The 13,233-nt window shown below is 44.1% G+C and overlaps 1 protein-coding gene across 1 annotated transcript in view; it reads right to left on the bottom strand.

Moving 5' to 3' along the window:
* AKAP12 (A-kinase anchoring protein 12) overlaps positions 1–11,977 on the bottom strand; it is a 32,815-nt gene extending 20,838 nt beyond the window's left edge. Inside the window, exons 1-2 of the mRNA XM_082047423.1 lie at positions 11,654–11,977; positions 1,872–2,058 (exon numbers count right to left, since the gene is read on the bottom strand). Coding sequence (XP_081903549.1) covers positions 1,872–2,058; positions 11,654–11,791 — 325 coding nt within the window. The 5' untranslated portion in view covers positions 11,792–11,977. The remainder of the gene's footprint in view (positions 1–1,871; positions 2,059–11,653) is intronic.
* Positions 11,978–13,233: the final 1,256 nt, after the last annotated feature.

Genomic DNA, 13,233 nt, shown 5'->3' with positions numbered 1-13,233 from the left:
TCGGTGCACTTCGCCCCAAGTTATGCAGACCAAACCTCAACAGACGCTAGTTAAAAGCCATAAGTAGTTTACCCCTCATAAACAAAAAACATGTGAAACATTTGTGTTTCTCCGTACTAAAACATTTGCTCCTTTGCCTATTAACTGTCACTTAAGGGTTGGGTTTTTTTGTTGTTTCCGTGTTGTTTTGTTTGTTAGTTGAATTGAAATTCTCTATAACCTAATTACAGTGTAAATTGTCTCAAATTCTGCTGCCAAAGGTTTCGGCAAGGTATTACTGTGGGCACTTGTAGTATAGTAATGTAATGCTCCAGCAGCTCTTACTGCTAGTACAAAGGGATGCAATACAACAAAATAACATGTAAAGGATCGGTATCTAATATAGGTGACGACCTAGTAATAATATTTCTATGGATTATGTTGGATACTTCCAAAGTTCCGATGATACACAGATACTTTGGCCAGCCATTCACAGCTTTTTGCTCTGGTTGCCATCACCCACTTCCCAGTTAATTTACCAGATTTGCCAGTTAATTTAATCTGATAGTGGCAGCTTTGATGACCCTAGATCATCTCTTAAACTGTCTTTTGAATGTGAGATTCATATGATGACAACTAATCAACCCTCAAACCTCAACCCTTCAATCATAATCATTCCTTTACTGCAGGCAATTTCCTGTGTTGCCTCAGAGCTCAGTGTCATGATGGTTTATTTCTGATTTTAAAGACTTTACAAACAAGATAAAAGAATGAGTGTGGAACATGAAGTAATAGAGCTAAAATGATATATTTCCCTATGTGGAGAGATTTCTCTGCATGGAGCATTTAAGAGATACCTCTTCCCCACCTTTATTCATCTGCCCGAAGACATGTGGACCAGACTCTAAGGTCTAGAGGAGTGGATTTAAACAGTTATGAATATTTGAATGTAGTCTTTACTTGAAGAACTATCTTTTCAGTGCTTGACCTGACACGTTTTATTTGTCTCTATGGATGATGACATTTTCAGATATCATTACCAGAAAATACACGCTGTGTTGTCTCTATAAAGGGTGCTTTTGCTTGGAGAGCAAACCTGTAGAATTGTTTTCCCTTTCACATAAATTATGCTACCGTGTAGGCTTGGTTCCACTGACAACAGTAAAATAAAACCTGATTAAAACAGCAACATCACACAAACACATGAGAGATTATTATCAAAGAAAGCAAAGACTTCATGCAATCTACTCATCTACAAATTCTTAACACTATCTACATCCACAACACGTCATGTGTTTGGTCATGTGTAACTATCTGCATTCAAAGGGAGCTTCTCACCTCTTCTTCATTACATATCCTAAGAACACAATTTCTGTACAATTGAAGCTACAACTGAGCGCTGAATATTCAAACAGAATTATGATCTTTGACTATTAACTTGAAATTCATGCCCTTTTAAAGGCCTTCTCTGTTATTTAATCCAGAAGCTAAACACCAATCTTGTACAGCCTGACCTTTCCTGTGAGTTCAAAATAGTTTATTATCACTAATATATGAACATAAAAGTATCTGGGCCCCATGAAGGAAGAGACAGGCTTATGCAGCAGAAACTCTTAGCACGAAAGCAGAGAAGGGCTGCTAAGGGGGAATGGGTAGCATCCCCCTCCCACTGACACCTTCAGTCCACAACGCGTTTATTACCTGAACTCTGCTATAAGAAAAAACAGTCCCAGCAAAACAATGCCCTAGAAGAAGCACTTGAGCAACCAAGAGATCACTTAGGTAACTACTTGTTCACTAGGAGATGGCTAGTTGATCCCAGTTTCGACTTCTCACTCCATTTATCATTTAGACCTCTAGAATCTGTCCATTTAACACAGGATTTTACTCACCATTTGTTCCAGCGGCCTCTGCTTGCTCTCCAGGTGGTTCTGGGAGCGGTGAAGCCACCTCTGACTGCTGCCCATCCAGCTCCTGAGGTGCTGTAGCAGCTCCTGGCTGCTGTGGCTCCTGTGGTGGGGCATCGTGCTCCAAACTGTCCTCTTTAGCATCAGGTACTGGTAAACTGGCATCTAAAACCTTCATGGTCAGGTATTGTTTGGAGGATGGTAAGGAAGGAGAAAGAGAGAAGGAAAAAAAAAGCATTAGTGTTAGGCCAGGTTTTCCCCCTCCACAAAATATTGTTCTTTCATTCTCATTTTGCATATATGCATGCAAGCATTTTTCAAAATTAATACTTCGGTGTAGTATTGCTCCTTTTCAAAATTATTATCTTTAATAATTTAAAGTTGTCCTGTGAGGAAAAAAAACAACACAAAAACCCAACAACAAGGACAAAAAACAACAAACCAAAACCAAACTAAACAAACACCACACAAGACATAATCTGGGACTATTTATTTTACTGTTCTCCTGCATGACATATGTGGAAGAAGCAAGTCTTGCAGACAGTGGCCTACAACGTTGTGTAGAAATTGGCTTCTAGCATGAAGAAAAACTCCAGGAATCTAATGGAAAAATAGTTTCATTCTTCAAAATGTCAGGCATAACTCCTCTGGTGTATGCATGAACCCTGTCTACATTACAGCTTCTGGTATCGCTCCTCTGCTAATGTGCTTATCTTATCATAAACAATACAACTACAAATAACGTGAACTCTTCAGGACAGAAAGTGGAATATATAAGTCCCATGAGGAAATTCAGTGAAACTGGGATCAAAACTAGAATTTTTGGGCCTCAGTTATTAGGCAGCGATTATTCCTACAGGGAGGAAAAAGCTCTGTAATTCCTTGGGAGTCTGCACTATAATATTTGGGGTTTGTTTGTTTGTTCATTTGTTTTGTCTAGATTGGCTAATAGATTTAAAAAAAAATTTCAGCTTTCACATTTGACACATTTTAATTATTTTTAGAATTTGTATTGGCTTGCCATATAACAAGGAAGATACTTTCAGAAGCATATTTTTTTATTTTAGAAGTATGAAATATGTTGTGGCCATTAGAAAATACTTCCTTACCCTTTAATTATTTGTTTAATTAAGTAGCTTTCCAACCAATGGTGTTACCTTCCAACAGAAGCCATTTCAACTAATTAACCATGTCTTCAATCCCTATTCCTGAAGCGCAGGTTTACAGCTCCTTCGGTAGAATAGCAAACCTTAATTACATATCATTGTCTTATTACTCAGCTGTACTCCCAAAATACTGCCAGTGAAGCCATGTTAATTAAGGGAAGGAGCCACAGATACATCCCATATTTTAGTCTAATGCAACATCCAAACGCTTGAAGCGCCAGACTGGGATCAGAAAGATGCCACATTCCTGATGATTCTCTTCCAAAACCCACTAAACCAAGCTTCTGAATGGGGAGATCCATTTATTTATTTTTATTAGCAATTAGCCTGCTGCAACAGAATTTCAAATCAACATACCACGTGCCAGGCAAACAGCTTTCCTCTTATCATTCAACCACTTTTTTACGTGCCAGGCAGGATTCGAGAGAAGTGCCATACCCCACTTCCACAGGCAACAAAGTGTGCGTTTGGGTTCCAAATTTTCAGTTCAGAAGACCTTAATTAAGCCAAATTGTTTCCACCTGGAGTTGCTGCACTCCTCAAAGCTGCCTTTCACAGCCACATAATCCACCTCGCAAAAAAGGACCCCATTCTGCTCTACTGCCAGTACCACAGATGGAATAATTTGGCTTCAGAGTCTTCACATGCTGAGACCAGATATTAAATAGAAGAAATACAGAATGGCTCAACACTCAGATTACATTCCCGCTTCTCACATCATCCTTCTCATAAATCTGAAGCACGGGGACTCAGGAGGAATAAAAATGCCACACCACTGAACAAAGGCATGTAAACGCTGGAAAGCTCTTCTGCAGTTGCACACAGCATTAATGGAATGATAGTAACTGATTAAAAACTAGCAACACATAGACACAGAAAATAACAACCTAATTCTTAAAGGGCTTTCAGATTCTTCAATACAAAATTATTAAAGGACAATTTTTTTAAAATGATAAATTTTACTCATTCATTCTTGTAAGACAACTGCTACTCCTGCAAACAAAAGAACAACTTCACTGGCTCTAAGGACACTTGGCTATTTGATGATAAATCCATGGATGTACACTTCAAGATGATACTCCCAGAATTAGCACCAACAATTCTTTGAAGTCACAAGAAAGGCAACAGCACTGAATATGTTAGCACTGCTCACTTGATTCAAACATTTCCTTGCATTTCTTTCCAAACCTTCCCCAGTCAGCAAACCATTTTAAAGCTAGAGTCATAAGTATACACACATAGTCTACCACATGCCTATATACCTAATATGGACCTGTGGACTGTATGAGGAACCAGCGTACAAAGGGATTGAGTACCCCAATGCAGTACAACTTGTCTCTTTTTTATATTGAGCCTTGAGTGTTACGACAAGATATTAACTGTGGTAATACTTAATATTTCCCCAGCTCTGAACTTATGCTACAGTTGTGATGCATTCAGGAAAACTGACTCTACAACATCCCAAAGATTTGTGACCAAAATTCAGAAGACACTGAATCTAGCAGATGACCCTTTCCAACTGTAAAATGCTGTGATACCTTCCAGTAAGAACAGAATCAAATGTAAAAACATTGCTAAATGTAAGAATACAGGTAGTTTTTACTACCAGCTACTATATTTGTAATCCTTGTTCACTCTGTACATAAGCTTTGTTTTGAAAGCAGGATCCATCAGTCACAACTGAGTAAAAATGTAAATACATGCAAAACCTCAATACTTTCAAATTTTACTAGACCTGCAGTGTAACCCAACCCTGCCACAGCACAGAGACCTTTTTACCCCAGTCTCTTGGGAAAGAGTTTGATGTGATTGCTGGCTACAGGAGGGCAAATTTAGATTTCCAAATCAAGTGTTCTACTTAAAATAATTGGATAATCAAAACTAATAAAACAATAGTATTTTTTCTTTTTTTGGCAAATTAAAAATGTGTGCAAAGGAGAAGAAATATGCATTGGGGCGGGGGAGCTGTAACATGAAGGAAGACACAACAGCATCATTAGTTTACAAAAGAAAAAAAAGTTTTCTGTTCTGGAAAAAGTTGCTCAGGCTCTTTATGAGGGTCAGTGCAGTCTGTCCCTCTGCATTAGTCCTCAAAAGAAACTAATTTCCATTTTCACTCCCATTAACTGCTTCATTTCTCTGAAGGGATCAAAACCGCAGTTTGGTCCAATTATGTCTAATTTAGTGATCTGTGTTCTTAATTCCATTGAGAATTGTTGTAAAGCTTAGACAAATACAAAGTCCAAGGTTAGAGAGATAGGGCAAAACCTTAAAAGACAAAATTAATGGTATTAGGAATCTCGTTATTCAACTCCATATGTTTATCTACAGGTAATGAGGCATTTCAGTTGGCAGGTTTATCAACATCTATCTGGTTTCTGTGGCACACACTCATCAGTCTCCTTTGATTATTAATTAATTTATGAACGTGTTGTCTCATAAATGCAGGAGAAACCGAAGAGTACTGGTTACCCAGGTCACTGATCCTTCAGCTTCTTCATTCCCAAAAAAAAGGCAATCACCAAAGCAACACTTTGGCTTCTATCATGCCACTACCATGCATCATGCACTTATTTTTTAAAGATTTCCCTCATATCCACCACAAACGTAGAAGCAAAGGGTGTACACACAGCTAATTAGACTAAAATGCATAGGGCTTGTTGCCCGTGTCACTGTAACAGCAGCTTCTGCTCCATTTTGCATATGGCATTAGGTCCAACCGTTTGACTCCACTAAATGCACACAGAATTTAAAATGTCTAGAGAAAACTAACACGAAGAATTACATGAGATATAGATGAAGAGTTGGTCCCTGTTCTCTCACTGTACATTAGCGCACACTTCATTCATGCACCCAGCTTCAGAGCAGCACCCAGCTCCTTCCCCCACCAGCAATCACCATCATTCCCAACATTCCTTGTACCAGACCCAAATCATTCCAGGGATTCCTCACACCAGGCCCAAACACACCAGAGTTAATTTTGCCTCATTCTGTTAATCCTGCTACACTGATTCTACATTAGATTACTAAAATAGCCAGATCCAGCTGTCTGAACAACTGAGCAAACTAATGTAATGGTCTCTAATACTTTTCCTGAAGTTTGATTTTGAAACTTTGGGAAAGCTTGCAGCACTGTTGGTCTGCTCAGTGAGTCTGCTCTTAACACACACCACTTCATTAAAAAGATCTTCAAACATCAACATTTGGAAAAAACAAAACAAATAGTAAAACAAAAAAACCTGCACAACTGAATTTAGGTCATTCCAACTCTTTGTTCACAGCAGTTTGTCCTGTTTTGCATTAGCTAAAGCATTAGAGGTTTGTGGGACATTGCAAATTCCAGGTGGAGAAAACATAAGGCCCTTACTCTATCAGGCCTGTAACAGCATACTTAATTTCGATACCTTATTTCTGGGTAACATCTCGCACAGACCAAGTCAAGAGCCTTCTCCTTCCCTTTCCCTCAGATCTTCTGGCCTAATGCTCAATCTGATGTGCTTGTGAAACCTCCTTATGGATGACTACCCTCAAAATCCACACGGCTGAAACAAAACAAATAGGTTTTGCTCCCAAATTATCTCTGTGATCTCTTTTTGCAACCTGTGAAGGAAGCACTACTCCCAACCTGTCATTCTGGTCCACACCTTAAGCCTGACCCAACCTGAACTCCTTTCTGAGTCTCAAATCTTTCAGTTCTTTCTGCATAGCAGTCCTTGGACACCACCTTACCCTAGATGAACACATAGGTACAACTCATCCAGACGCTAAGGCTCAGTTAGAACAAGGACTGAGCACAAAGCAAGTTACTCTCGTTTCAGTAGCTCCAACCCCTGCATGCATTTCCAACTAGAAGGACTATCAAAGACCTGACACTCCTCTTTGCATCTCTTTAGCCTCTATCACATCAAACACAAGCTAATTGCCTTGGCTTTCAAAGTGCCCGGACGCTGCCTCTCCCACCTCCCTCTTATCTCCCATGTGATTAGGGAGTTATTTCACGCTTTCGGGGGATCCATGACACCAATTTCCACTGTGCATTTTTTCAATTAGGCATTTTATGCTTTCTCCCCAGCCACCCCACAGGCATGGGCAGAACTCCAAACCTTACCACCAAACTATATCAGTTTCTTCCTTCCCAGTTGGAAGAGAAGCACTTAGAGGGAGTCAGACCCTGTTAAACCAGGAAAACCCTGCAGCCTCGTCATTCAGAACAAATGCCTCAAACTGGGGCTGTTAGAGACGCAGTCTTGGGACTTTCCTGTGGTACTTGATTAAGCTTAGTTTTACCATTGCTAATGTAGTGTTTTCAGGCTGACTCAGCTCCCTCACCAGAACGCAGTTGTTTAAACAGCAGATGTAAGTCTGTCCCAGCTGTTATTTGTCAGGCGCTCAGACAATAAGACACTCTGACATCTCAGCTGGTAACCTCTTTAGAAGAGACAGTTCCAAATATTTACTGTCTAGCAGACACTTGCTCTCATTACAACGCAGGTAGCATAATCAAGTTACTACTCAGAAACGGGAACTATTCCGAAAACACCATTTGAACGATTCACTGCTCTTGAGTAAGGGCCTTCGCCTGCAAGCAAGCCAGGAATTCACTACACAAGGTTTTAAAGCCATCAATTGCCGCAAAATATTATCTCTGCCAAACTTAGATTTTGCTGCAGGAATAGATTATTAGCATGCCAGTATTTTTCCAGATTCCCTCTTTAAGTGTTATTCCCTACACCATTTCAGGTAGCTGCTCCAACGCAGCTCTGCTCCCTCCGCAGGGCCGCAAAAAGAAACCTGTATTAAAACTGGTACCTTGAGCTTCTAAATAATACAAAAGCCAGTGAAGGGGGAGTGGTGATGGCAATTGCTTTAGTTGAGATGTTGGCAGGATGACGCAGTTCTCCTTGCGTCACCCACGAGGCTTGTAGCTGCTTTCTGCCCCATGGGACCTGGGAGGGCACGGCTGCAGGCAGCAGCGCACCGACATATTTTCCCAGCTCTCCCTGATGCTCAGCATCCAAATGGGAAGGCGGGTGAGAGGCACGTCACTGCTACGAACAGAGAGGGAGGTCACAAGATGGAGATGCCTGAACCAATCTAGCCATGTGCTGCCACCAACTTGCCCAATCCCAGTCACAAGGTCCTGCCTGGTCCCCTGCACCTGCTACTTCTGCCGTCTGAGTCCCAGAAGCCAATACATCTTGCTAAATCAGCAGAGAATGACCTTGCCAAAGAAGGTGAACAGTTTTCTAGGGGTGTTAGCTCCTGGAACGAGCTCAGCTAGTGCCAGAAGCAGCAGAGAGGAAGCTGCAGGTGCCTCGGGAGGAGGCAGGAGCACAGGACACATCCCACAAGACACCTCAAAGCTTTTGTCAGTCTGGTCTCCTCTGTGAGATGAGAAAGATCTTTTTCCTACTTCTAGCACTATTATTATTGAAATCTGTTAAATACTACTCAGGCCAAGCTTCAGGCCTCTGTGCTCCTCAGGGCGGTCTGATGGAGGTTTCACAAGCAGACAGGGTCTACCAGCTCACTGCCACTGACAGGGAAAGTTTTTTCATTTCACCTCCTGCCCTGCTGCAGATGCTTGCCTTGTCCGGGCTCTGGGTCTTACCTGAGCATCACAGGAGTCAACAGTATTCACTAACACATCAGGGAAATGCCCCAGAAAAAATATTTTTTAAAAAATTATCCATTGTTTCCTGAAGGGTTAGTGAGTTTAACCTGCTTCTTGAAAGGCAAGGAGAGGACCAGACGTGGTGTGAGGTGGGACTGTGTCACCTGGGGCAAGACAGGGAACAGGTACTGGGAAGAAGAGGAGGGGGAAGAGTACTGCTGCTCAAACAGCAAGGAGATAACTCTATCAGACAGATCAGCCTTCTGTGAGGCCACACCCTGTCCCTTGATTCCAACAAGACCTTGGGTGTTGATTCACAAATCTGATTAATTCAGTTCAGGCATGCAAATGGATTAGGACCTCCAGGATCTGCCACGCTCCTCTGCAGAGGAGGCTTCCCGCAGCAGGGTGGCTATGTGAGATAAGGAGAAGCTCCTCTACTGCCAGAGTTCAAGCCTTGTCTGCTACAGTAAAAAAAAAACCAAACCAAAACACCAGTTTCAAGTCCCAATAACAGGCTGGGCTCGAAACTCTGGAGCTGCTTTATGTGCAATTCACCAGCAACTTGTGAAAGGATGGGGTGAACGGCTGAGGTCCTAATCCTTTGAGCCCACATTTAACTCTCAGTGCTTGTAAGCCAACACCCAAAAGCTCCCAAAGCGCTCTCCCATTGTAGACGAAGTGCTTTATAGGGTCTCTCACACCTCCTGGGCTGCAGAAGTAAGGAACACAGAACTGTACACTCCCCCTTCCCGTAACTAGGACACCTCACAAGCTGGTATCTGGCCAAAGAGTCTCCTGTGAATAACAAACCAGCTTAAAGGCCATAAATTTGGCCCTTTCTAGAAGAAAGGGGAAAGAGGTTTTTTATCTTGTACAAAATACAACTATTTAATGAAAGAAACTTGATCAAATATTTCAAGGAATTTCAAGTGACAAAAAAAACCACAACTGCTGTGGGATCTTATAACCCATATGAGACTAGTTGCCTAGACAATTTATTTGTGATTGACTTGCCAAGGCTCACTCAAGTTGGATTCCATTTAAGTCAGTTTTCAAAGTTTTTCTTCTAAAAGAGGGGGTTGTGATAAGGGTTTCATTTGGAAAGCACAAGAAAGAAGACCATCCTTCAAGATGTCCCCATTGTATCTTCTGCAAACAAATTAGCTCTTTTACAGATTTCTCCAGGGGCAATGCAGGATCTGGTAATTTTCAAATTCAAAGGGCTGAAAGGAATAGCGATAAAAAACTGTGTCACAAACCTGCATGAAATTAGCTTACTCTAGTAAGAACAGACTGAATGAGATACAAAACAAGTATGATCCAACTTCATTAAAACTTATTTTTCTTTTTATTTTAATGTAATGGAAGGCAAAACCAACTGTTTCAGAAGAACAGTAGCAATACTTCTCACAGCAGTGAAATCATTAAAGAGCTTCCCCACCTTTAAACAGTTCTACTTAAATAACAAAGTAAAAATCTATTAGAAAACATTTTCCTAAAGCGTAGAAGACATAAACTATAATAATAATAATAATAATAAGTATTTGACAACAGCATCAATCGTATTCTCTTTTTTAAGTCTTAGTTCCCATAACTGAATAAATATGGCTATGAATACTAAGTCCCTTCTTCAAAGTCACGTTATCTTCATTTTAAACAACCACAGAAGCCAAATGTTTGCCTGCTATAAATTCTCTCGTGTCTAAATTTCAGCATCTGAACTCTAAAATTTCCCAACACAACTGCTAAATATTTTGTTAACCAACACCAATTGCTAATGCTTATTTGGTTAAATAGAAAATAAAATAAATGGCAGTTAATTTAAAGTTAATTCTCAATGTGGTTTTCAAATCTGTCAAAACACACACAAGGAGGTCTAGGGGCAGCCAGGAACTATGGGAAATTCAACTTGAAAGTTAAATCTGAACCACAAGGTCAAAGAAGCAAAGTCATAACCAGTTCTCAAGCTCTAACACACCCACACACCAGCAACAGAAACTTCTGAGTAACCCTGCTCTGAATACCCAAACTCTGAAGAGCCTAACGAAGGGGATCTCGGTATAACGTTGCATTATTTCTCCCCTAACAAACCAACTCCTAACCCCAAAGCAATGCTATGTAAACATGTAGATGCACATAACCTCCCTTTCAGTCCCAGAATCCCCTAAACACGCCTATTCCAGAGGGATAAATGGGTTCATTCATAATCTATTTTTAAACACCAGACATGTTTTAAAAGAATTTCTTTCAATTCTTCAACGTCTTTATTAAAAATAACATATACCTAGAGCTCCTCTACTCCCTACTGGCCGAGAGTTAGCGAGTCACTCCCCTTTCTCCCCTATGCGGTATGACACCAGGCAGCATCAAAGCCATCGCTACAGCCCACGCCGCGGCCACCGGCGCCCCCTTCCCCGCCCACCCGGAGCGGGGGGCTGCGGCTCAGGTGAGCCTGAGACCGGGGGGTGCGGCATGGCGTGGGGGGACACACCGAGACTGGCGCCCAGCTGAAGAAACCGCACAACCGGCGGGCTGGCCGCACCCCGACGCGCCTCCCACCTGCATCCCCGGGAGAAGAGAGGATGGCGGGGGGAGGCTGCGGAAAGCCACGGGAGCCCCGGGTACCGCTGCGAGCCGGCTGCAGGACCGCAGTCAGGAGATTTCTTGGCGCAGACCCCGCTGCGGGTGGGTGCGGCCCTTCTCCCACCCGCACGGCCGCACACAAAAGCGGCGGCGGCGGCCCCTCGGCCCCCCTCGCCCCCCGCCGGCGGCGGGAGTTTTATGATTGCGGCGCTGGCCATGGCGCAGTCCCGGCCCCGCCGGTGGCCGCCGCCGCGCCCCGGCTCCGCGCCCGCCTCGGAGGGTGCCCGCCGGCTGCGGCAGGTGCCCACCGCCGCGGCGGGAAAGTTTCGCCGGACCGGGGGTGCGGTGGGAGCCGCCGCTCGCGTCCCCTCGACCCGGCTCCCCGCCGCGCCTTGCCTTACCTTGGCGGGCTCCGCCGGCGGCTGGGGCGCCGCTTCTTCTTCTGCCGGGAGCAGCTCCGGAGGGGTGCTGGGGGGCCCGGCGGTGGCTCCGTCCCCGTCCTGCGGGGCGGGCGGCTCGGTGGAGCTGCCGGCGCCCATGGCGCTGCCCCGCGGCCGTGCGGAGCCGCGGGCGGGCGGAGGGCGGCGGCGGCGGCGCAACCGGGAATGAAGGAGCCCCGCTCTCCGCAAACTCCTTTAGGGAGCGATAGGAGGGGAGGGAAAAAAAAATTGGAGAAAGAGGAAAAAAAAAAAAGAGAGAAACCGAACGAGAGCCAGCGAGGAAAATCACCTCCTCCCCTGGTCCCCCCGCCCGTCTGCCTCTTGCTCCATCACATGAGCAGAGCCCCGGACACGCCTTGCAGCATCAAATCGGGCTGATAAGGAGCGGCCAAGGGGGGCAGCGCCCTGCTCACCGCCCCGCCGGCCGGGGGCCGCTCCTCTCCCGGGCACGGCCGGTGTCGCCGGGGTGGGGGCGCCGCCCGGCCCCCGGTCCTCCACGGCGGCACCGCGGCGCTGACTCAGCGTTTCAGCCCCCTCCTCGTCTTCACTGGGATGAGTCGCCCTTCACCAGCACCCTCGGGGGCTCCAGCCCCAGGGCTGAGCCCCCTGCCCAAGGGCTGAGCCCCCTGCCCGGCCGCACTGTCCCGCACCCCCCAGTGGGCTTCTCCCAGCTTCTGCCCCGAGGGCTCGGCTCCGGCGCCCCAAGCCTCCAGTGTCAAGGGCTTGCAGACCTATGCTGGGCCTGGCTGCGAGAAGGACGTCCAGATTTCAGCTGATGCAGAAAAGTAGGGTCCTATGTCTTAGGCAACTTTAGAGAAAAAGAAAAAACAAAACAAAGCAAAAATGCTTTTTTTTTTTGTCATCACGCAGGACAGGTTCCTGTTCTATTAATTCATACCAGATTACATGGCATAAGCAAGGAAAGCAAAGAACATGGTAGTTTCTCTCCTAGCCTAGAACACAAAAAGCTGCTTTTCCTGTGCCACAAAAGAAGGACCAATGTGGCCACAAGCATGCTCTTATCCAGTGCTTTCTGAAAGTATCAGCAAGGAAATACCACATACATTAAAATAAACCAAGCACAATGTGCCAAATGGGTAGCAAAGGGATCCATTCACTGTTCTTCACCATAAGTATAAAATCCTTTTTTTCTGAACATGTAAATCTATACATCCTCTATGGAGTTCATGGTTAAAACCAGATAGGATCAGAAGAGTTCACAGTACATACTCTAGAACCATATACAATTTCCTTTAAAACATTTAAACCAATCCTCACCCACCTAAACACTGGTTCATTCAGAAAAAAAGCATTCTCTTAAAAACGCATTCTACAATTGCCTGATCTCCACACAATATTCAGCATTTTCCTTAAAAAAAATCAAGACATATGAAGACAATGACTGAAAAAACCCCTGCAGCAACTCCCTCAGCTAATAGGAGAACCTACCAGAGTCCCTGGCATTCAGCAGAACCTGCTGTCATGAATCAGCAAATGGAATCAACATCTCCCCCATTCTGCTTAGTTGCGCTCATTTTCAA

This window comes from Streptopelia decaocto (genome assembly GCF_964273445.1).
Source record: "Streptopelia decaocto genome assembly, chromosome: 3".
In the NCBI taxonomy this organism is placed as follows: Eukaryota; Metazoa; Chordata; class Aves; order Columbiformes; family Columbidae; genus Streptopelia; species Streptopelia decaocto.
The sequence above is the reverse complement of the archived record's forward strand: the minus strand, read 5'-3'. Positions and strand labels throughout refer to the sequence as shown.